The 25,288-nt window shown below is 37.7% G+C and overlaps 3 protein-coding genes and 2 long non-coding RNA genes across 7 annotated transcripts in view; all 5 read right to left on the bottom strand.

Annotated features, from left to right (window-relative positions):
* Positions 1 to 865: 865 nt before the first annotated feature.
* LOC128625358 (uncharacterized) lies at positions 866 to 9,360 on the bottom strand. Its single transcript, XM_053653591.1, has 16 exons — positions 9,215 to 9,360; positions 8,770 to 9,069; positions 8,621 to 8,698; positions 8,438 to 8,491; positions 8,291 to 8,341; positions 7,943 to 7,996; positions 7,712 to 7,762; positions 7,586 to 7,621; positions 7,249 to 7,290; positions 6,387 to 6,473; positions 6,255 to 6,273; positions 6,104 to 6,135; positions 5,947 to 5,978; positions 5,011 to 5,077; positions 3,119 to 3,159; positions 866 to 2,916 (listed from the first exon to the last, which is right to left on the bottom strand). The coding sequence occupies exons 2-16, from the start codon at positions 8,792 to 8,794 to the stop codon at positions 2,824 to 2,826; spliced, it is 762 nt and encodes a 253-aa protein (XP_053509566.1). The 5' UTR covers positions 8,795 to 9,069; positions 9,215 to 9,360; the 3' UTR covers positions 866 to 2,823.
* Positions 9,361 to 9,380: 20 nt separating this feature from the next.
* On the bottom strand, positions 9,381 to 11,672 carry LOC128625357 (uncharacterized). Of its 2 annotated transcripts, none has more exons than XM_053653590.1 (4): positions 11,129 to 11,672; positions 10,677 to 10,976; positions 10,194 to 10,505; positions 9,381 to 10,100 (listed from the first exon to the last, which is right to left on the bottom strand). In XM_053653590.1, exons 1-4 carry the CDS (start codon positions 11,184 to 11,186, stop codon positions 9,988 to 9,990), a joined length of 783 nt encoding a protein of 260 aa, XP_053509565.1. In that variant the 5' UTR covers positions 11,187 to 11,672; the 3' UTR covers positions 9,381 to 9,987. The 2 variants fall into 2 exon arrangements, 1 of the variants encoding a protein (XP_053509565.1); XR_008388916.1 differs by having other exon boundaries at positions 9,397 to 9,514; positions 10,047 to 10,505.
* A 2,638-nt stretch (positions 11,673 to 14,310) lies between these two features.
* The window catches only part of LOC128625359 (salivary glue protein Sgs-3-like), a 57,596-nt gene continuing 46,618 nt past the window's right edge, over positions 14,311 to 25,288 (bottom strand). Inside the window, exons 8-10 of the mRNA XM_053653592.1 lie at positions 16,304 to 16,339; positions 15,166 to 15,303; positions 14,311 to 14,552 (exon numbers count right to left, since the gene is read on the bottom strand). Coding sequence (XP_053509567.1) covers positions 14,461 to 14,552; positions 15,166 to 15,303; positions 16,304 to 16,339 — 266 coding nt within the window. The 3' untranslated portion in view covers positions 14,311 to 14,460. The remainder of the gene's footprint in view (positions 14,553 to 15,165; positions 15,304 to 16,303; positions 16,340 to 25,288) is intronic.
* On the bottom strand, positions 16,739 to 18,694 carry LOC128625364 (uncharacterized). Its single transcript, XR_008388921.1, has 3 exons — positions 17,256 to 18,694; positions 17,072 to 17,125; positions 16,739 to 16,975 (listed from the first exon to the last, which is right to left on the bottom strand). It is a non-coding gene; the product is annotated as an uncharacterized LOC128625364 (long non-coding RNA).
* On the bottom strand, positions 20,252 to 24,069 carry LOC128625363 (uncharacterized). 2 transcript variants are annotated; one of them, XR_008388920.1, is made up of 5 exons: positions 24,047 to 24,069; positions 23,895 to 23,926; positions 23,712 to 23,778; positions 20,811 to 20,851; positions 20,252 to 20,579 (listed from the first exon to the last, which is right to left on the bottom strand). It is a non-coding gene; the product is annotated as an uncharacterized LOC128625363 (long non-coding RNA). The 2 variants fall into 2 exon arrangements; XR_008388919.1 differs by lacking the exon at positions 24,047 to 24,069 and having other exon boundaries at positions 23,895 to 24,020.

The following is a 25,288-nucleotide window of genomic DNA, read 5'->3' as shown; positions in this document are numbered from 1 at the left end:
GGCTAATTAGCAGCTAAAAGCATTTCACTCTACTTCTCAGCTAAAGTGTGGCACAGGGACACTAAACATGACTAACCTTCTGCTTTATTACACGATATAGTTATCTGAATGTTATATTAGTAACCGATTTGATGTAAACTGCTTCTGAACGTTAACTCTAACGTATGCTAGCAGTAACAGACACAGCTCCACAGCCGAATAACGCTGTATGAACGCTCGAAAATAAAACGATGAGATCTTAAAACGAAGACGTCTTGTCAGAAAGAATTCTCTGCACCCTTTGGTTTGAGATATATAAAAAAAAAATATAGGTGTGAATTTAAGCATTTGGGACACAGAGCTTTGTTCTTAATCTGAGCCATGAGTCCCGCGTAACGCGCGAGACGAGCGAGCTTATAAGAAAATCACTGCTTTTTTTGTAATTTCATCCAGAATTCAAGACACCATTGTTTACGGGCAACTGAAAAAAAAAATAGATTCCTTGTTAATTATATTCCCATTCGTCTGCCTGTCATTTTTATTTACACCTTATCATTTCATTAAAGGAAATTAACATGCATGAAGTGAGAAAACGTACGGAATATTCTACAGAAAAACGCTGATTTTTAACAATTCTGAATTGCACAAGAATGCCTGCTTAACAAAAAAAAAAAATACAAAACAAAGAAAAGAAAATGTCTTTTAAATGATTATAACTATACCTCAAAAAGAACGAAAGCCATTTGTTGTAAATAAAAGCATATTTTCCATCAGCGGTCTTGTTTTTTTGGTCTTAATTTGAGGATTTTTCCTTTTTCCTTTATTTTTGGAACGACGAAATGATAGAAAAATGTGTGCAGAGGGGTGTGTCAAGGCAAAATGTGTTTTAAAAATGTTAAATCAATGAAAAATGAATGAATGAACGACCAAATTAATATATAAATACATTTATTAATATACATATGGATAATTATAGATATAGATATATAATATAAATAAATAAAACAGGATGTTAGGCCTCTGTTGTCACAATTCATACAGAAAATGTCCCTTTGCTACTGTAAAGTCATCGTTCTTGCTTACGCTTGCACTAGCGCACATTTTTCATTGTTGTACCTGGATCCATCTCCAGTGTATCTCTTTAAACCTTCACATTTTTGAGAGCTACAGTCATTTTATGCCATTAGACGTCTATAATCCCAGGGTTTAGAAGTTTTCGGAACAGAAATATTAAGGAGAAATGAAAGTGAGCTGTATAGGAGACGTGTCACGTTGATGTCACTGAAATGATGTGTCACAGAATCCTGTTAGCCAGTTTCTCACGGGAATGTGACCACTGACAGGGATATGTACATACAGGTCAGGGTGTATATGCCAGTGAGAACGGGCCAAACGAAAGCAGAAGCATGAAACATTTCATGTAAATACATTTCCGTATTTTTAAATAACAACTCTAAATATAGACTTCGATGAGGTTTCATGCGCTCCGGTTCATAATACTCTAAACACAGGAATGTTCCATGAGCATGACTCAGGACCAGCTGAAAAAACAGTCAACTTAAATCATTATGTGCTTGGAATCGTAATCGATCTAAACTATTGGGCCTTTTATCATATAGGTCACTGTTTGAGCTTCACAATTATTAACTATAGACCATTCGATACGGTAGTGTTGTTAAAATTCCTTTTAAACACCTCGGTGTCACTGTTATGTCCGTCAAACAAAATGATGGATATTGAAACATGGAAAAAGAAAAAGCTTTCTAAAGCTACTCTAACAGCTCTTACAAGGTGACGAACACGTTCAAGCCGAACCCAGGTCTGCTTAGTTCTGGTCAGTTCACATTAATAGATGGGGTAGAGAAGGGGCCGGTATATTGTTCAGACTTCCTCCAATAATTGTCCTCCTAATCGAGCGACATAAATGACATATACATGGTCCAGACAAATGACCTGCTCAGTATGGATTGCGCAGTTGAAGAAGCCGCAGAACCGCCGCTCACTGGATGTTTTTGGGTTTTTCCCCTCACCATTCCAAGTCACGAGACTGTTGCATGTGAAAAAGCTTTGAGCATGTTTAAAGCATTGCTCTAAACATTTTCATCCAACTGCAAACGGTAAAAAAGTACACATAGCTATAAATATCAATCTTCAGTTTGATACAGTTCATTACGTCACCTGTAGGAGGACTCTAAGCTGCAGGTTTTGCACTGGGAGGAGGGATTTGGGAACGAGCTGATGTGGAACACCTGAATCTCGTTATCTAACCCCTATTTATGTTGTTCCTGCGTTCCCTCCAGAGCCGAAAAGCTGCGCTATATTTTTTTTGTGTTGGTGGTCACAGACTTATTAAGTGTACAAGAAAAAAAATGCTTACGCTAATATTACGTAGAAAACTAAAAAACAAAGAGGAATGGAAGTATGAAATGAAGTACAAGGGTTAAAGTGTCAAAAAGGGCCAAATCACCTGAATCCTCTGTGATCGTCTTGTCTTTGTGTTCTCTGCTGCTCCTAATTATAGCACGACCGCATTAGCTGTTACGTCTCTGAGAGCGAGTAGGCCTGCGTGCCTGTGTGCTTGCTCGTGGCTTTCTCAACTTCCTGCAACAGCCGTTCTCTTGCAAAACCATCGTCTCCTTTAAGATCTCTGTGTTCGCTTTTAAAAATACACGTTTTATCTGAATGGTTAAGTCTTGACCCAGTTGTGACACTGCCTTCATGATCAAACAGCAGCTTGAAATCAATTTATTTAAAGATGCCAAAGCAGCGTATTAAATTAAGGCATGTACTGCATAAAAACCATACAAATAATACAAAATTTACACTCTGTAAGGTTAGCATCCATCAGTGCTTCTGTATCAGGCTGTACACCGTGTCTTTGTCTTGGGTGACCACTTGAGTGTCAGCGATGGTACAATACATGTGATACACATCGTCCTAAAGCGTCGGAACAAAACAGTGTCATGTAAGCCATCAGCAGTGTTATTTACTGAAAAGATCTCTTTAGACTTGCAGCGATGTCGTGATACCTATCAGACCACAGTGTTTCATAATAACAGCTGCTGAGAAGGCAATGAAATACTGAAATTCGAACGTGACCACAAAGCAGTATAACAGTTTATCAAAAACCATTACTCACCCCTGTTTTCTTAGCATCTTCTTTTACGTCTCCGCTAGTGTCTGGAAATTCACATGATTGGAAGAGTTAAAGTCGTCACACAGTAGCATGACATTCAGATTATAAAACAGTGATTCTCAATGTTATTTATTTTTCAGGTTTTTGTGGCTTCACTATCCCCTTTTCTGGACTATTTTTTTTGTAGGAAATTGTTCAAACATTAAGCTTATGATTCAATCCTATTCGATTATCAATCAGAAAGAACTTCAACAGACAGTTTAATAATAGAGAGTGAGACGCTAGCTATGTTTCCATCCAAGCTACATATTTAACATAAAACATTATGTTACATAATTCCCCGGCATTTCCGGGGATACTGGCGCATCTCACTGTCTGCCATTCTTATGGCATTCTGATTGGAAATAATTCTGATTGGAAATAATCCAATCACATGACTTGTTGAGGTAAAGTCACATGACTTTTTTGATGCAGATTGAGGAATTTCTTCAGTAAATGTGTTTCCGTTATAGTTTATGTGCATGTCTTCTTATCGATTTAACCAAATTACCCACATCAATACGTTTTTTATGCACGTTTTGCCGATCTTTAATCACATCTGGCGAACATCTTCATACTATTTTTGTACGTGTACCGAACTAGCATATGAGTCGGAAGTAGATTTTACAGTAATCACAATATTACATTGGGATAGACTAGAATTTAGTCAGAGCTCTTTCCTGCCTCGGATCTGATCGTATCTGATTGTCATTTATCAGTCTGTAAATGTCACCCGTGAGTTCTTTATCTATACAAAAGTAAAGTTTGGTGTTCCACAAGGCTCTGTTCTGATCATGCTCATCATTTCATTACATACGCTGCCACTGGGTACAATAATTCATAAACATGGTATCAACCTCCACTCGTACTGTATGCTGATGACACACAGCTGTGTGTTTAAGCCAAGCCAAGTAACAGACACCAGCGTAATAACGTTGAGTAATGTGTAAACAGCACCAGACACTCGATGCAGAGTAACTTCCTTTTAGAAGAAGAAAACCTTCATTTGTCACACACAGGGTGGATTGCACCAATAAGGATTAAATTAAGCACAGTTTAGAGCTAATCTAGGATTTGCTGATCTGGGCTTTATTTTAAATCGAGTTGTGTTGCACCACTTCATTTTAAACACAGATTATCAAATCTGGGATTAGAATTCTAACCTGCGATTAAAACCTCCATGTACGATTCATTTTCTCCACCACGATGGATTCGCCATCGACAACACCGCGGCGGTGCATGCGGATTTCATAAACGTGGAAATATATGAATTCTCCAGTGTAACTAAACAGCAACAATGTAACTTTCACTTCCACTGGAGTGACTACAAAGGGCTCGTGAACTTTAAACTTTGAATGGAAAAAAAAAAAAACTGCCATTATCAACCGCTCATTCGAAAAAATGGAAAAAAAAATGCGAATAAAAAAAATTTAAAATCTGAGTTTAAAGTGATGGAGCAATAAGATTATAGTTAATCCAGCTTTATTGTGAAATTAAATCCAGGATTAACGAGATGGTTTAAATGTAAGCCTGCTTATTTTAAACAAGGTTTAAAGTTTGGCGCAACAGAATTATTAGATAAACCTTGATTTAATCTAGATTTAAGCTTAATCCTTATTGGTGCAAGCCACCCACAGTAAGGCGAAATTCTTCTCTTTGCGTAACACAGCTTCTTAGGAGTTTGAAACATTGGTAAGGTTACAGATTTGTGTGGTTTAGCTCATTCTGACCACAGGTATTGCATGTTTTGGGTGTACATCCTTTTTTAAAAAAGTTTTTGTGTGCATGTGTCCTCGATCTATTTCAAAGCACCATTAAGTTATGTCATGTGTGTGAGTTTGTACTGTATAATTTACCTAAAGGCAGGGACGGTAAGGGTACTGAGGTGATCACAGAATAAGTTCCAGCAGTTTCTGAGCCGGACTAAACAGAGTAAAGAAAATAATTTCAATTCGTACCCAAGCATTAACTGTAACTGATAGCCATAAGTGACTACGTTTACATGGACAGCAATAATCTAATTACTGACCTTACTCTGATTAAGGTAATAATGTGATTAAGGTGTTTACATGAGTCGCTTTTAGAATACTCCTGTCATGTTCCCGTTTTACATGTTATAGATCATAATTAGATTAACAGCCCGCGTCATTACGTCACCGCGCCACGCCGTCCGACGTCCCTCCAGAATCTCACGTATCTACATACAGTTGGTCTTCGTTATGGGACCGTATACAGTTTTGGGTGTTTTTATTTAAATTTTTACGAACGCTTCAAGTGCGGTTAATTATTTGTCATGCTGTACGTGCTAATAGACGACTGCTTGAAGCCGTGGGTGTGTCCCAAACCGCGTACTTACCTACTATATAGTAGCCGAGATGCATGTATTTTTCCCCACTACAGGACTATAGTAGGCAAGTATGCAGTTTGGGACACAGCCGAACTCTCTTGTTCGCCGTAAAACGTAAAACTGCCGTGTGTGATCGTGTCCTGTCGCAAAATGCGGTGAAAACACTCACACGACGTTCATAATGTGATTAAGGTGTTTACATGTCTGTAATACACGTCCATAATACGATTAAAACAGGAGTACTCCACCTGTCTTAATTCGATTAGAGCTTAATTACATTATGACCATAATTAGATTAAGGTTGCTGTTTACATGGTAGTTTCTTAATCAAATTGGTCTTAATTAGATTAATAAATGGTCTTAATTAGATTAAGAGTGGATTATTGTTCTCCATGTAAACGCAGTCACTGATTGTTATAAATTGTATGACAGAAATGCTACTTACTGTGTTCATATTGAGCATGGACATCATGACTCCTGGGGAAACCCCCCCCCCCAATATTTTATATTTATTGACAGTAGGCTCAGTGGATGTGCGCTTAGTTTCCGTGTTTGTTAGTAATTTGGACTTTTCTAGCTAGGAAAGAAATTGATAAACATACCCTGATCACCACAGGCCATGTCCATCTTACGTCTGTTGCAAAAAAATAAATAAATCCACAGAAACACACAGATATACACGGATATTAGGTGTTTCAATCACATAAAACCAGGACGTATGCATACACTATTAAACCAAAATAAATTTCTAACCTCTCAGCCGTCTGCTTCCCTGAAAAAGAAAAAAGACTAAACACCTTCTGTCGTTTCATAATCGTCTACACGATCGGTTTTACACAGTACGTTTCGAAACGGTGAAAGCAGAAGATTAGGAAAAGGACTTACTGATGAACCTGCAGAGACAGACGCTCATCAGTCCAGCCAGGAAAACACACACGCTGGTGACTGACAGCAGAAGGACAAACACTGGTCCTGGATAATATTTGATAAAATAGTGGAAAATGACAGTTTATATAGTTAGAGCATGAAGTAAAGAATAAAACACTATCACGCTGTTATAGGAAAATAATTGACGACGGTGTGGTGTGATGAAGTTGATTATTTTGAGTGTTTTATTCAACTCACCAATGCTAACGTTTATTTATTAAAGCACGGCATTTTGCTGGTGAAACCAGTTCATTCCTGTTCTTATTTATGTTCTAGCACACTGCTCTTTCTTTAGTGTTCAGCTCTCTGTCAGCTTTTATGGAGTTTTGTGGGCGTGGCTTAAATGTACAGGAAATCCTGTGCCATAAACATGCTCAATAATTTACTGCTTATTAACCGACTCACATGAGAACAAAGAATATTAGAGTTACTGGAACGTTTGTCAATCTAATTTGGCCACGAAAACATTTACTTATATACTAAAAATGAACAATAAATGAGGCCCAACATGTGTGAAGAGTTTTGGGACAATTGGAAGGCCAAACTCTATAGTATGACATTTTTATTTATTTGTTTATTTTAATCATTGCAGGAACAATATTTTTGCATCGTTACAGCTTAACCTTCGTAGAAATTGTTGGATACATGATTAAATATGATGTTTTCTGTCAGCTGGGAGAATCCCCAAATCATCACGTGAGCACGATGGTAATTTTAGTTTAACACAAACAGTCATTGGTCACCAAATCCAAAACTGTTATATTTACAAATGATCAGAATAAATAAATTCAGGTATGTGATATAAGGACAAATGACATACTTTTAAGAACATCAGTCTGATGGGTCATGTTGAACCTTTCACCTTCACAAAAGCACATGGAGGTTTTACAAATATAAACAGTATGAGAAAACCTCATAAATACCCTGTTGATAATTAAGCTGCACACTTTAGTTCACTATACTGCAGCATAGAAGTTTGTCTTATAAACTGTACGCTATATAAGTTGGGGGAAGGGGGGGGAATTGGGGTGAAATATAAGCTATAAATCTGCTGAAGGAACAGGAGGTTATTTATAATCCAAACAGAGTTATATCACACTGATATTTTTCTAGGTGGTATTAATAATTTAAAATAACAAATTTGTATTGTTACTCACTACTTTTTGGGCCACTTGTGGTGTTCACAGTCGAAGCTACAGAGAGAATTACAATCTATTCAATATAAAAAAGATCATATCGTAACTGAAAGATATAAACAGTGGTATCTGAAGAAATGGACTCACCTGTAGATTTATCTTTAGGTGTGGTTTGCGATGTTGATACAGTAGACAACGCTAACAAAAGGAAAAGCAAATACATGTAAAGAATTTAAATAATTAATAATAATAAATAAGAAAATTATTGTTGTACAATAAATATATTAAATAAACTGTAAATCTAATAATACAATTCAAAATCGATAGATAATGTACATTAAATGCCGATTATAAAATGTTTTTTTATTAAAAACTAACCGGAATCAGTTTTCTCTTCAGTTGTGGATGACCGTGTTGGTGGAGAAGACAAATCTAACAAAAAAAGGCAAAATCTGAGATCAACGTTTAGACTAATTTACTGTACTGCAGGAAATAAACATGATAAATGGGCTTATTTAAATTCTAGGTGCTAAGTGTGCTATCACTGTTATATATGAGTTAGTGACTCACTGTTAGGAGCACTGGTTGTTCACTCCAGCAATATACACTACAGTATATAACAAGTTGAATGCATTAACTGTTACAGCAGGAACTGTTTTAAAGGTGTGTGTCTGGTGTTTAAGTGTTTCTAGTTTCATAGTAAGACCTACTACACAGTAAACTTACGAGTCGCTGTGTGTCTTGTGGTGATCGGAGGAGTTGAAAAAACTGGAGAAGCTTAAAACAAATACACAACATATAATAAAGGACATAATAAATAAAGTGTTATTATTTAAAAGGACTAAACAGTGGTGGATGAAGGAGTAAACTGACCTGCTGTAGATTCCTCCGTAGCTGTGGATGGTGGCGTCGTTACCAGACTCAAATCTGATTGACACAAATATTTACATAAACTACACACACTGATTTTTTTGTGTTCCTACAGTAAAACAATGACCAAAGTAAAATGAACACCACAAAATTCTAATGTAATGTAATTAAAACTGAGTCACTAACCTGCACTGGGTTTCTCTTCAGGAGTGGATGCCTGAGTCATTGTTGTTGTTGTTGATGTTGTCATGGAAGTAAAAAAATCTGACAAAAGATGAAATGAAAATAAGGTGTAAAGTAATGGAACTATACATAATTTGTTTATTATAACTTACGTATCATGTTGTGTTTATCACTCATTAGAGAGCGAGCAGTCGGGTCAGAGATCAGTGAATAATCACAGCTCACTTCACGACTCTTTACTGACTGCAGACGATTAAACAGATCATTTTTCTCTGCTGTAAATCTACAAACTGCCTTCTGAGATCCTGTCTTTACATAAGGCTGAGGATTTTCTCCAGTGTAGAGATTACAGCTAAAATCAGCAGTTACTGACTCTGACCCTGATATTTCACATAAAAATCTGAATTCATCAAGCTGACCATCATGACTGACGCTTAGTCTCGGTTTCTGATCTGCAGAGGAATAAATAAAATCAATCAATTAATAAATTACACCAAAAATAGCATTAAGGAACATGAATGTAATTTTATGATTCATGCAGATATTAATACACAGAATGCACATATATTATAAAGATACACGTAATGTAGAGCTTACTCAGCACTGTGACTGGAGCTGGGAGAGAGTGAGGAGAAGGATTACGAACAGAGTTATCCAAAGCATAGTAACAAGTAATATGAAGTGTTCCCGGAGAACTTCGTCCTGTCCACCTGATCAGTTCAGAACCAGTGACTGAGAGCTGACATGATGGAGAGAGTTTTAGATTTGTGTTGTCTCTCTCTGGGTAGAAATAACACTGACGCACTTTAACATTGTCTGGAACATGACAGTGAATCTGCACTGATCCTCTCTCTGTGAGAACTTCAGGAGTCACGGACAGCCGGGGCTGAGGAACATCTACAACCACACACACACACACACACACACACACACACACACACACACACACACACACACACAGTCCAGGACAATGTCAGTCACTGATTCCTGAATGAAGTGTTGAAACTGATTCCTGTTGAAACTCTTTCCATGTGTGTAAACGCACAGGTAGGATTTTAGAAAGCTCAGAGTACATTTGTATTCATATTTGTTTTCCTACATATCATATCCAGAACAGGATCACACATTCATGTTTGTTTTAAATCTAAAGAAGTAACACATTAAACTGTAACGTGTCTATTTTAATCTCTAGATGTATTTGAGTTTTGGGAATTAAACTGTGATACTTAAAGAAATAAATTAACCAAAAATTGATTCCTCTTTAGTCACTAAATAAACTACACACATAAAATATATTGTGAAAAAAAAGGAATATGTAATATAAAATAAACACATCTTACATGTGTAACATAATGCACATTAAACTTCAGTTATAAAAAAAAAAGTGTAACAGAACTAAACAGCAGTAAATAAAATAAAATGAACTCACATGCAGTGGATTTCTCAGTAGTGATGGACGGCTGTGTTGGTGTAGGAAAGAAACCTGATGAAAAACACGTAAATAAATTCAAACACAATTCACAGGTAGAAAAGTATTTAAAAACAAATATAAGTAATTTGATTTATTATAACTTACGAATCATGTTGTATTTATCACTCATTAGAGAGCGAGCAGTCGGGTCAGAGATCAGTGAATAATCACAGCTCACTTCACGACTCTTTACTGACTGCAGACGATTAAACACAGCGTCTCTCTGTGCTGTAAAAATACAAACCTTCACAGAGTTTCCCTTTTGAGATCTTTGGATTAGGAAAAGCTGAGGATTTTCTCCAGTGTAGAGATTACAGCTAAAATCAGCAGTTACTGACTGTGACCCTGATATTTCACACACAAATCTGAATTCATCAAACTGATCATCATGACTGACGCTTAGTCTCGGTTTCTGATCTGCAGAGGAATAAATAAAAGATATAAATAAATATATAGCACTATAATGGATGTATAGAAAAGAGGTATTAACTGTTACAGACGTTCATGTTGTGGTAATAAATTCAAGTGTGAATTAGAAACATGATTAAAGCAGACAGTAATAGACATCAAATGTAATGTAGAGCTTACACCGCACTGTGACTGGAGCTGGGAGAGAGCGAGGAGAAGCAGTACGAACAGAGTTATCCACAGCGTAGTAACAAGTAATATGAAGTGTTCCCGGAGAACTTCGTCCTGTCCACCTGATCAGTTCAGAACCAGTGACTGAGAGCTGACATGATGGAGAGAGTTTTAGATTTCTGTTGTCTCTCTCTGGGTAGAAATAACACAGAGACACTTTAACATTGTCTGGAACATGACAGTGAATCTGCACTGATCCTCTCTCTGTGAGAACTTCAGGAGTCACGGACAGCTGGGGCTGAGGAACATCTACAACCACACACACACACACACAGTCCACTTAATACACACACTGAACATAAAACTGAACATGCAGAAGTATCTCTCAAAATCTCTAGAATTATTTGTAAACATCTATTAGAACAAATCACTGAACTCACAGCACCACAATAACGACTCACATTGAGAGTTAATGTCCAGAATCAGATGGAAGAAGAACAGGAGGACGAGCAGCGCCATTTCACAGCTCCTGGATGAAGTGAAAGCATCGAGACATTCGTTTCAAGAGTAATAAAATCAGGAAGCAGGTCATTTAAGCCACAGGAAAACCACGTAGTCTAGTGTTTAACAGAACGCTCAGCTCTCCACCCTGCTCAAGTTCACAGATTCACTTCTGAGCAGGTTACACATAACTAAACAAACATGCTTGTTTAGGTCTGTACACGACACTGTAATTACTCTAAATTATAACAATTTTGTTTGACATGCTGTTTATTGTGTATTGTGATTCTGTCTGACTGACTTTCAGTATTTCACCGGCCCCACCTCCAGTCTCCCTTTATAAAGATGTTTAATATCAGTACTTATTGTATCCACTAGGGGAGCCAACATGCTGCATTTATTCTGCATCTATTCTTCTTCAGTACCAGTTCACTTTATTTTGGTCAGCATCACCACGGCTTAAAACCCTCACAGCATCTCATTTTAGTTTTTATGTGGGAAAAATTTATTATATTTTTGGATTGGACTTTTTTGGAAATGTATTGAAACCTTAGTAATAATTTAAAGAATAAGCGATCAAATTCTCATGGTCAAATTTGCTTTAGACGACCAGCCATGTATGAATGTCATAACACCCTATGCGCCACAGACTGGTTTGCCACAAGCCGAAAAGCAGCTATTTTGGGATGACCTATACGATCTCCATCCATCCATCTTCTATACCGCTTATCCTTTTCAGGGTCACAGGGAACCTGGAGCCTATCCCAGGAAGCATTGGGCACAAGCCGGGGTATACCCTGGACAGGGTGCCAATCCATCGCAGGGCACAATCACATACGATCTGCTTCAGTCTATTCTGAACTCCGAGTCAAAATACATAGGAGCTGACCTTAATGGCCATGTCGGACAAAAAACTACCACATATCAGACGGTGCATGGAAGCAGAGGCTTCGGCAGCAAAAATGCACAAGGAGAGGACATTTTAAACTTCGCATCAACCTCCAACCTTGCAATAGTCAACACCTTTTTCTCGAAGCCACAAGAACACTTAATTACCTATACGAGTGGTGGAAACTGTACGCAGGTGGATTACCTCCTCGCAGACCGAAGGCTCCTCAAGACATTCAGGGACTGCAAAGTTATCCCTGGAGAACCTTTGACTTCTCAACATCGCCTCCTTGTCGCTGACTTGACACCGAGACCAGTGAAAGTAAGAATTGAAAACGTTGCGGAAATTCGCTGGTATAAGCTAGATCAAGTTGAAGGGCATAGATGTGTGTACAGTTAACCGACTACCTAAAGAAAGATCACACAAAACACTCAGCCAGCACCATGTGGGATGAAATTCATAAGTACTGTAACCAAAAGGCAACAGAATATCTGGGTGTATCCAGAGGTGTAGACAGAGACGGTAAAGACCCTACATGGTGGAAAGCAGAAGTTCAGCAAAAACTACAGACAAAAAAAAGCTCACTTCAAGCTCTGGCAACAATCAGGCAGTGAGGAGGACCGTATCTCTTATCGCACCGCAAAAAAAGATGCGAGACGCGCAGTAGCACAGGCAAGGGCCGTTACTAAGGAAGATCTATATGCTAAGTTGGAAGCCGCACCTAATGATAAGCAACTCTTTAAAGTCGCAAAACGGAGACACCGAGACACCCAGGATACAAAAACCATCAAGTACATCAGAGACGCTCAAGGACACCTATTAACATCTAACGATGACATGAAGCAGAGATGGAAAGAGTATTATTCAAAACTACTCAACCAAACATACCCATGTGAACCACCTCAAGAACAAGCACCTGCGGAAGGTCCTTGGCCAATAATCACACTAGATGAGGTTAAATTAGCAGTACATAAAATGGCCAATAACAAGGCCACTGGGCCTGATGACATACCGTCAGAGTTGTGGAAGAGGTTAGGAGAACTGGGAGTTTACTTCCTGACAACCTTGTTCATCAAAATTCCTGATGACGGCATTCCAACTGCATGGAGAAAAAGCTACCTAGTGCCTTTTTACAAAAACAAAGGTGACCTAAGACTATGTGGGAACTACAGGGCTCCAAAACTGATATCACACACTTTTAAAATCAGGGAACGGGTAATAAATAGAAGATTGTTGCATCTAACTAAGGTCACTGAAAACCAATGCGGATTCGTTGCAGAAAAATCAACAATCGATGCTATACATACGATTCGAATCCTTATGGAAAAGCACAGAGACAACAAGAAAGATCTACACATGGTGTTTATAGATTTAGAAAAAGCTTTCGACCGTGTTCCGAGACCACTAATATGGCAAGCTCTACGATCACAAAAAGTGCCCGAATGTCTCATCAATATAGTGGCTGACATGTACAAAGGCGTAACCAGTAAGGTGCGTTGCCCAGCAGGAATCAGCGACTGTTTTGAAGTGAGAGTAGGAGTTCATCAAGGTTCGGCACTCAGCCCCCTACTTTTAACCTGGTGATGAATTACGTAACGGCGGAGGTGCAACATTCAATACCCTGGGACATTGTCTACACAGACGATATTGTCCTTATCAGCGGAGACCCAAGAGAGCTCCAACAACACCTGGAAGAATGGAGAGCTGTGCTGGAAAATGCTGGCCTTAGAATAAGCAGACAGAAGACTGAATATATGCACTGCAACTTTTCAAACAGCAACGAACATGACACAATTTCGCTCCAAAACTCTGCACTTAACTCAGTCACCAATTTTAAATACCTCGGTAGCATTCTATCTAGCGATGTCTCTATTGACGCCGATATCACGAGTCGTGTGAATGCAGGGAGGCTGAAATGGAGGAGTTTAACAGGAGTGCTCTGTGACAAACGAATGCCAGTGTAAATCAAAGGCAAGATTTATAAGTCCACTGTGAGACCTGCTTTAACCTACGGTGCTGAATGCTGGCCACTTAAAAAACAGCAGACAGAAAAGCTACAACAAAAAACAAACTACAACAATAAAACAACAACAAAGCAAGACCAATGAAATTAATCCACACAGATAGGCTGTATAAGAAGATAAAAGATAAAGAAGCAATACCCGGATGATTCAAAGTGCATCTCTGATGAAATGATTTATTGTGCGTTTCAAATTCAACAGTGAAATAGTTCACCCTGCAGATTTCCTTTAGAAAACACACGGTTCATGATAAAGGCAGACTGTGAAAAGCATTCATGAGAATCAAATGAATTGTTAGGAACATTTGTGTTATTTAACAAATAAGAGTTTATTGAGTTCAGACTTTAAACTGAGACAGAAGACAGAAGCTGTTCAGTGTCCATCATTCAGAGGAAGCTGAAAGGAGCTGTGTTTCCTGTGAGAACTGCTGAGAGGAGAGTGTGTACATCACCTCTGTGTAAACCTCATCACCGTCTGCAGGGGGAACAGTTCACACACACATTCAGCTTTAACTGCTAGTAAAAAAAAAAAACTTTAAAAAAACTTACAAAAAAAAACAAACACTGCAGTGCTTTGAAATAAAAAGCATTTTTTAAAAAAGATTAATTTACACCAGTAGTTGTTTAATTACATACAGTGCTGTTTTATTTCTTTTATTATGATTAAGTGGATTTAATAAATTGTGGCTGGACTTTTCAGTGTAATTTTTTTTTTAAATGATTTATTAATACTTCATAAAGCTGATTGGTGTTCACCTGTAAATCTGTTGAGACCTAACATCACAGAGCCAATCAACAGAGACACAACAACAGGAGACATTTCACACGGTAGTCATTTATGATAACACATAAGGTTACTGTATATCTTTATAAGATTTCTAAAGGAAACTGGCATCTATGTCATAATGTCACATGAGCTAACATTTACAGCAGAAAACAGCTTTTCAGTGATGTATGACGTGATGTGATTGTGTGAAGTGGGTGGAGCTTCTTCAGAGCTCAGAGTTTCTATTTATTTATTTATTTATTTATTTTGTTGTTTATGGCTTTTGGACTTTTCCAGCTTGGTAAGAAAGTGATAAATGTACCCTGATCACGGTGGGTCGTGTTCAATTTACATCTGCTGAAGATAATCCACACAGATATACACACGTAGAGACAGAAGCTCATCAGTCCAGCCAGTAAAATACACACACTGGTGACTGACAGTACGGTAAGCAGCGATCCTGAATAAAATGAAAACAGTCTGTGTTAATATTTGATAAGATATTGGATCATTAGATCATTAACAGTTCCTGACTGTTGGACGGGGCTCTTATAGTAAAATACTGAGAGACGAGGTGGTGTGATGAAGTGCAGTTACTGTGCACTTCATCACACCACCTGTGTGGTTGCTGTGGTCACCTGAAGTGACCACAGCAACGTGCCAGCAATTACAATATTTATTTATTAATGACGGACAGCTAGTACTTTTTTCCATTTTTAGTTACAGTTAGTGTTGTGGAATGTCTGCAAAACAGAAACTTTCTGAACGTTTTATATTAAGAACTTTTGGCTCCTGTAGCGTGCAGTCAGTCAGGTCCTCTGGGTGTTTTAAGAAGTTGTTTTTTTGCAGTTGTAGGAACATTAACACTAACGTTGCCATAATGTGAGAAGCATCCAAGGAAAATTATAAGCTCAAACTTTACGACACATCTTCCTGAACATTCTTTTTGTAATGTTACAATTCATCTTGTTGCATACATTATTAAACATTCGTATGTGTTCTGTTAGCTGGGTAAATCCCTGAATCCTCCAAATATCACAGAACAACACAGGGTATCTTGGTTTGAACGAACATTTCAGAACCGTTAGCAATCAACAAAATGTTAAGTTCACAAATGATGATAATAAATACAATGCCGGTTCGTAGATGTGATATTAATGATATATCAGAATGATGTACTTTTAGGAGAATCCTGCTGTTGGTAAAAAAAAAAAACCTCATAAATACCCTGATGATAATTAAGCTGCACACTATAGTTCACTATACTGCCGCATAGAAGTTTGTCTTATAAACTGTACGCTATATAAGTTGGGGGTTTGGCGGGGATTGGGGTGAAATATAAGCTATAAATCTCATGAAGGAACAGGATTTTATTTATAATCCAAACAGAGTTATATCACACTGATATTTTTCTAGGTGGGATTAATAATTTAAAATAACAAATTTGTATTGTTACTCACTACTTTTTGGGCCACTTGTGGTGTTCACAGTCGAAGCTACAGAGAGAATTACAATCTATTCAATATAAAAAAGATCATATCGTAACTGAAAGATATAAACAGTGGTATCTGAAGAAATGGACTCACCTGTAGATTTATCTTTAGGTGTGGTTTGCGATGTTGATACAGTAGACAACGCTAACAAAAGGAAAAGCAAATACATGTAAAGAATTAAAATAATTAATAATAATAATAATAATAATAATAATTAATAATAATAATAATAATAATAATATCAATCAATTTTCTCTTCAGTTGTGGATGACCGCGTTGGTGGAGAAGACAAATCTAACAAAAAAAGGCAAAATCTGAGATAAACGTTTAGACTAATTTACTGTACTGCAGGAAATAAACATGATAAATGGGCTTATTTTAATTCTAGGTGCTAAGTGTGCTATCACTGTTATATATGAGTTAGTGACTCACTGTTAGGAGCACTGGTTGTTCACTCCAGCAATATACACTACAGTATATAACAAGTTGAATGCATTAACTGTTACAGCAGGAACTGTTTTAAAGGTGTGTGTCTGGTGTTTAAGTGTTTCTAGTTTCATAGTAAGACCTACTACACAGTAAACTTACGAGTCGCTGTGAGTCTTGTGGTGATCAGAGGAGTTGAAAAAACTGGAGAAGCTTAAAACAAATACACAACATATAATAAAGGACATAATAAATAAAGTGTTATTATTTAAAAGGACTAAACAGTGGTGGATGAAGGAGTAAACTGACCTGCTGTAGATTCCTCCGTAGCTGTGGATGGTGGCGTCGTTACCAGACTCAAATCTGATTGACACAAATATTTACATAAACTACACACACTGATTTTTTTTGCGTTCCTACAGTAAAACAATGACCAAAGTAAAATGAACACCACGAAATTCTAATGTAATGTAATTAAAACTGAGTCACTAACCTGCACTGGGTTTCTCTTCAGGAGTGGATGCCTGAGTCGTTGTTGTTGTTGTTGATGTTGTAAAGAAATCTGACAAAAGATGAAATGAAAATGAGTTCAAATTATTCAAAGGTATAAAGTAATGGAATACATAATTTGTTTATTATAACTTACGCATCATGTTGTATTTATCACTCATTAGAGAGCGAGCAGTCGGGTCAGAGATCAGTGAATAATCACAGCTCACTTCACGACTCTTTACTGACTGCAGACGATTAAACAGATCATTTTTCTCTGCTGTAAATCTACAAACTGCCTTCTGAGATCCTGTCTTTACATAAGGCTGAGGATTTTCTCCAGTGTAGAGATTACAGCTAAAATCAGCAGTTACTGACTCTGACCCTGATATTTCACACACAAATCTGAATACATCAAACTGACCATCATGACTGACGCTTAGTCTCGGTTTCTGATCTGCAGAGGAATAAATAAAATCAATCAATCAATAAATTACACCAAAAATAGCATTAAGGAACATGAATGTAATTTTATGATTCATGCAGATATTAATACACAGAATGCACATATATTATAAAGATACACGTAATGTAGAGCTTACTCAGCACTGTGACTGGAGCTGGGAGAGAGTGAGGAGAAGGATTACGAACAGAGTTATCCAAAGCATAGTAACAAGTAATATGAAGTGTTCCAGGAGAACTTCGTCCTGTCCACCTGATCAGTTCAGAACCAGTGACTGAGAGCTGACATGATGGAGAGAGTTTTATATTTCTGTTGTCTCTCTCTGGGTAGAAATAACACTGATGCACTTTAACATTGTCTGGAACATGACAGTGAATCTGCACTGATCCTCTCTCTGTGAGAACTTCAGGAGTCACGGACAGCCGGGGCTGAGGAACATCTACAACCACACACACAAATCACACAGTCCACTTAATACACACACTGAACATCAAACTGAACATGCAGAAGTATCTCTCAAAATCTCTAGAATTATTTGTAAACATCTATTAGAACAAATCACTGAACTCACAGCACCACAATAACGACTCACATTGAGAGTTAATGTCCAGAATCAGATGGAAGAAGAACAGGAGGACGAGCAGCGCCATTTCACAGCTCCTGGATGAAGTGAAAGCATCGAGACACTCGTTTCAAGAGTAGCAAAATTTAATACATTTAATAACATTAAATATACATATAAATATGTACGAATGCTTCATAAATGAAAACAAACCTTGAGAAAGAGAAAATTAGGAGGACAGACCGTACCATTTCTCATACAGAGTGAGACCACAGACGAGACAGAGATCTTTCTCACACCAGCTCACAGGAAAACCACGGCTTACCATAAAAATACACCTGTCATTTCAGCTCAGTTGTTTTACTTTGTCCTGAGCACATGAGGTTTAAATATCCACCACCATCACCTCAACACGCTCACAGTCCTGTGAGAACGAAACGTTTGTATTTTTTATAGACCAGTACAGAAAGCTGACACTCAGCAAGATGTTTATTATGTTATAGATGAACAAATCTGCAAAATCACAAATACATCAATTAATAAAAATCATTTATACAATGTGCAGTTCACAAAGAGGCAAAACTGTAGTGACTACATCAATACGTTAACCATAAGTAAAGAATAAACACTCTGTGTTGTGCTGTTTTGGGAAAATAATCAACAGCAGGTTGGTGAGATGAAGCCGACTTACAGTTACTAACCCACATTTTAATCTTTTCGTCTAACAGCGCGTCCCCAAGTGTTTTATTCCTCTTACAAAATGGAACTTATTAAAAATGAGACTTTTTTTAAATCCATTTATAGCTACAGCTTTACTGTTACAAAGCTCTGACCCTGGAGACTCCTTCCATAAATCATATATAAACACATCCTTACATAAAACTTTTCCATATCAACAATTAAAACAAAAAACATCCCACTGAATGAGTAGTTACTATAGAAACAATAAAGTATTACAAAGAGTGCTTTAATATAAACCTGTGATGTGCAGGTTATAGAAAACTAGTTCAAAACTTTGCGTCTTTATTATTACAATATAAAAAGTCTCTGGCAACTGTTTGTCTTTATTTATGAATTATTTTATAACAGCTTTTGGATGCTCTTTCACTGTAATGTATTTTATTTTATCTGTGATATTTAAGGAACATCTGTGAAACATACACTAAATGCCTTGTTGCTTCAAACTACAATGTTTTTGTCTTTACTGCTTTGTTTCACCCTACGGGTGTGCAAACTTTTGCACGGTCACGCATTAGGTATGAAATCGACACCTGGGCGTTCAGTGAAGTCTCTCCTGCCCTCTAGCGGACACATCCCGGTACTGCAGAACAGTTCTGTGGTTCATTTATGTCAAGTCCTAGGCTGTACATGTTTGTTTAGATAGCAGCGGCGTCATTAGGAGAGTTTGTGCGGTTTAAACCTCTGATGTTTTGCGAATATTATTTGTGTTAATATCATCTTGTTCTGGTATTTAAAAGGCCTTCATTTGCAAACCAGCGCGTCGCTTTTTAACGTCATACGGTTTGTTGTTGTTGGTGGGACATCAATTAACGTTGCACCCCAGGAAACGCGCACTGGTCACGTGATCGGCTTAACGCGCATTTTAATGAAACGTTTTATATTTTATATAAATCTAGAGATAGAAGAAGTGACATCATGCATGAATAAACATCACCTTTAAGTTATTACATCCCTTTACATCACTTTAAGAGATAAGGCCGCAATTTTCACCCCAAACTAGGCTAGTTTTGAAGAAAGGCTGTGGATGGGAAAAAGCAAGATTCAGAAACTGCTGTAGGAGTGTAAAAATAATAATTAAAAAAAAAACAATAGTAATGAAGTGTTTCCTTTGGGTGGAACTTTATATATGTGTATGTGTGTGTGTGTGTGTGTGTGTGTGTGTGTGTGCAAATAATTGTTTGCAGCATGCCAGTCAGTGCTAGCATAGCGCTCAGGTTTATTTCTGACTCTACTCGTGGCTTTTCTCTTTCAGCTGGTGAAACTTATTCATGAAGCACCTGTAAAACCATCAGCTCTTTATTAATCTGGACTCAGCCTTGAGCTCCATTCAGTGACATCGCAGTTACAAGCCAGCAGAAGTCCAATTCATTTCAAATCCAAAAGCAAGCTATTCAATTAAAGCACATGTTAAGGCATAACAGGTATAAGAATAATACTGTAAATAACTATTTACATTCATTAAGGTGTAATATACATCAGTGCATCTGCAGCAGGCTGTACACTGCGTCATTGGTGGTCACATGTGTGTCAGGGATGGAGCTATACACATGATACATGTCGACCTGTTAAAACAAAATAAGATGTCAGTTATTAGAAGTGTCTTTTAAATAAAAATGTATTGTTGACTTGTCAAGTAAAGCGATGCTTTCATGTGTAGTTCTGCTGCTGCAGACAAAGCCTGCCTGTGCAGTAGAAATGAAGCCAAGAAAGCCATCAAAGTCTGTAATATGGAAACTCCGACCACAAACCAGTGTAACAGTTTATCCAGTAACTGATAGCAAAACGCTACTCACCACTGTTTTCTTAGAATCCACTTTTATGTCTCCACTGGTGTCTGAAAATTCACATCGTGTGTAAAGTTTAAAGTGTCTCATAGTGACATGACTTTCAGATTATAAAACAGTTTCTTTTGGCTGCATTATGTAGTGGAAAAAAATCTTTCCAGTCTAAGTTAAATAACTTCACAGATAAAAGGGTTTGTAGAGGCCAAAACATAATCAAACTTTATTGAAACAGTAAAGTGAGACAATCTGCAGAAAGTCCAAATTATGCAAACACGCACATGCCCTTTTATACCTCTCTGCAACAGCGAGCTCATCTTAGACGGGGTTTTAGCTTTTCTCATTAGAAACAAACCTTCAACCTCCTTCCCCACAATGAATTATTCATGTCTATATAATATCTTAGATGTGTGGAGCATGAGCAGTTAGTTGCTTTTCTTAAAAAGGTTTTATGAGGACAAGGTTTCCTTTAAATAAATAATAATAAAAAAGGTTTCACTCAGAAACTCAGTCTTTTGTTTTTTGTTTTTCTCTGACCAAAACTCCCTTCTCAATGTCTCAATGAGCTTCTGTCTGCCATCCTACTGTAGCTGATATCTGCTTCACTTCCCGAGGCCCTATCCTAACTCGATAATCAGTATCGGGCCTCAAGGTCGTTTACTTACAAAAGCAGTTTCAGCGAATGTCTAATGTGAATGTATTGCTGTGCAGAAAGGTACAGGAGGATTAACTAATACTGATTATTAGATTATGCTTCTAAGTTATAATTCTAAATGTTAGTTACACATATTGATTACACTTCATCAGTATATTCTATAATTACAACCTTTACTGGACTAGATTTATTTATTTATTTTATTTGAAGAGGGAGAAAACCCCTAAATATGTTTTGATGCTATAAAACTGTCTTAAATACAACAATTATCCATCAGCTGGAAAAATGAATGGATTGTGTTTAATAATACCTGAGTACTGAATGCTCCTGTTACGTGTTTCACCTTCATTTGTTCAGTGGATTTAAACAGTTCCTTCACCTCGACTCTTAGTGAGGGTTTGACACTTTCCCTGAGCATTTCTGCAAGCTGTTTAATATTATATCCGGTGTCTGAGTTCCACTTCGGTCTTTGTTTACAAAGTTTGATTAGCCTGCATGGTTCAGATCTCCTTATAGATTATCCACAGGGTACAGTGCATCCAGAAAGTATTCACAGCGCTTCACTTTTCCCACATTTTGTTATGTTACAACCTTATTGAAAAAAGGATTAAATGCATTATTTTCCTCAAAATTCTACAAACAATACTCCATAATGACAACATGAAAGAAGTTTGTTTGAAATCTTTGCAAATTTATTAAAAATAAAAAACATAAAAGCACATGTACATAAGTATTCACAGCCCTTGCTCAATACTTTGTTGAAGCAGCTTTGGCACCAATTACAGATTCACGTCTTTTTGAGAACGATGCTACAAGCTTGGCACGCCTATTTTTGGGCAGTTTCTCCCATTCTTCTTTGCAGGACCTCTCAAGCTCCATCAGGTTGGATGGGGAGCGTCGGTGCACAGCCATTTTCAGATCTCTCCAGAGATGTTCAATGGGGTTGAAGTCTGGGCTCTGGCTGGGCCACTCAAGGACATTCACAGAGTTGTCCTGTAGCCACTCCTTTGTTATCTTGGCTGTGTGCTTAGGGTCGTTGTCCTGTTGAAAGATGAACCTTCGCCCCAGTCTGAGGTCCAGAGCGCTCTGGAGCAGGTTTTCATCAAGGATGTCTCTGATCAAGGATGCTGCATTCTTCTTTCCCTCGATCCTGACTAGTCTCCCAGTTCCTGCCACTGAAAAACATCCCCACAGCATGATGCTGCCACCACCATGCTTCACTGTAGGGATGGTATTGGCCAGGTGATGAGCGGCCATTCAGGCCAACGAGTTCAATCTTTGTTCAATCTTTGGTCTGAGAGTCCTTCAGGTGCCTTTTGGCAAACTCCAAGCGGGCTGTCATGTGCCTTTTACTGAGGAGTGCCTTCCATCTGGTCACGCTACCATTCAGGCCTGATTGATGGAGTGCTGCAGAGATGGTTGTTCTTCTGGAAGGTTCTCCTCTCTCCACAGAGACACGCTGGAGCTCTGTCAGAGTGACCATCAGGTTTTTGGTCACCTCCCTGACTAAGGCCCTTCTCCCCCGGTCGCTCAGTTTGGCCGGGCGGCCAGCTCTAGGAAGAGTCCTGCTGGTTCCAGACTTCTTCCATTTATAGATGATGGAGGCCGCTGTGCTCATTGAGACCTTCAATGCTGCAGAAATGTTTCTGTACCCTTCCCCAGATCTGTGCCTCCATACAATCCTGTCTCGGAGGTCTACAGATAATTCCTTGGACTTCGTGGCTTGGTTTGTGCTCTGACATGCAGTGTTAACTGTGGGACCTTATATAGACAGGTGTGTGCCTTTCCAAATAATGTCCAATCAACTAAATTCACCACAGGTGGACTCCAGTAGAGTTGTAGAAACATCTCAAGGATGATCAGTGGAAACAGGATGCGCCTGAGCTCAATTTTGAATGTCATGACAAAGGCTGTGAATACTTATGTACATGTGCTTTTTTTGTTTTTTATTTTTAATACATTTGCAAAGATTTCAAACAAACTTCTTTCACGTTGTCATTATGGGGTATTGTTTGTAGAATTTTGAGGAAAATAATGAATTGAATCCATTTTGGAATAAGGCTGTAACATAACAAAACGTGGGGAAAGTGAAGCGCTGTGAATACTTCCCGGATTCACTGTAAGTCACTGGATGTTTGGGGTAGTTTTAACCCAATTTCTTTCTACTCTTTACCTCTTAGTGCTTGTGTTGTGTGTTTATTGTAAAGCACTATTAAGTAAGTGATGTTATGTGTGTGAGTTTGTACTGTATAATTTACCTAAAGGCAGGGACGGTAAGGGTACTGAGCTGATCACAGAATAAGTTTCAGCAGCTTCTGAGCCGGACTAAACATCAGGAAAAAGTCTGTTAGACTTTCTTATTCTTCAGTCCTTAACATTGCATTAACTGAAACTGATAGTGAGTTACAATTTATTATTCATAAGACAGAAATGCTACTCACATTATTCATATTGAGCACGGACATCATGACTCCTGAAAAAAACAAAAAACAATACTTTTAAATCTACTTAAACTCAGTGGACGTGTGCTTAGTTAAATTGTCGTTTATGGCTTTTGGACTTTTCCAGCTTGGTAAGAAAGTGATAAATGTACCCTGATCACGGTGGGTCGTGTTCATTTTACAGATAATCCACACAGATATACACGGCTATTAGATGCTTAGATGTGATAAAATCAGGATTTAATAATACGCAGTTCAGCTGAACACAATAAATTTCTAACCTCTCAGTCTTCTGCTTGTCTAAGAAACAAAAACACGTTCAGTCATGTCATAATTATCAACACAATCAAGATTTTGCTAAAAGATGAAGTTAAAGACTTACTGATACACACGCAGAGACAGAAGCTCATCAGTCCAGCCAGTAAAACACACACACCGGTGACTGACAGTACGGTAGGCAGCGATCCTGAATAAAATGAAAACAGTCTGTGTTAATATTTGATAAGATATTGGATCATTAGATCATTAACAGTTCCTGACTGTTGGACGGGGCTCTTATAGTAAAATACTGAGAGACGAGGTGGTGTGATGAAGTGCAGTTACTGTTAACACTCCGACGTTCCCATAACAACACGCCCCCGACTGTTTTATTCCTCTTATACCACAGCAACGTGCCAGAAATGCCCATTTTTATTTATTAATGTATAATCCCAATTCCAAAAAAGTTGGGACAGTATGGAAAATACAAAAAAACAAACAAAAAGAGTCATTTGAAAATTCAATTCACCCTGTACTATATTGAAAAGACATTATTAACACATGAAAATGTACACTCATTTTAAATCTGATGACTGCAACACACTCCAAAAAAGTTGGGACAGTCGACTGTTTACCCCTGTGTAACATCACCTTTTCTTTTCATAACACTTATTAAGCTGAACCCATCCTTGCTCTTGAAGGACTAGGCCTTTTTTGGAGGTTCCTTATATACTATTATTAGACGATTGCCTCGCCTGTTTCACATCACCTTCTTATTTCAACTTCTCTCATTGTTATTAGTCATAAAGTGCCCCGTCCCAACTTTTTGGGAAAGTGCATGCATCAATTTCAAAATAAACGTTTATCTTCAAAAAAAAAAAAAAAAGCTATGCAGTTGATTAGGTAAAACATCAAATACCTTTATACGTCTTTATACGTGTTCTGTTTAAAAACAAGTCAAAGTACATTTACAAATCACTCCTCTGTTTTTATTTGTGTTTTCCATACTGTCCCAACTTTTTTGGAATTTTGGTTGTAGGAAAGCTAGTAATTTTTTCCATTCCTAGTTACGTTTAGTGTTGTGGAATGTCTGCAAAACAAACTAGCAGTAATAAGCTCGCAGAATCTTTTCTGAA

The sequence above is a fragment of the Ictalurus furcatus genome, chromosome 21 (assembly GCF_023375685.1).
Source record: "Ictalurus furcatus strain D&B chromosome 21, Billie_1.0, whole genome shotgun sequence".
In the NCBI taxonomy this organism is placed as follows: Eukaryota; Metazoa; Chordata; class Actinopteri; order Siluriformes; family Ictaluridae; genus Ictalurus; species Ictalurus furcatus.
The sequence above is the reverse complement of the archived record's forward strand: the minus strand, read 5'-3'. Positions and strand labels throughout refer to the sequence as shown.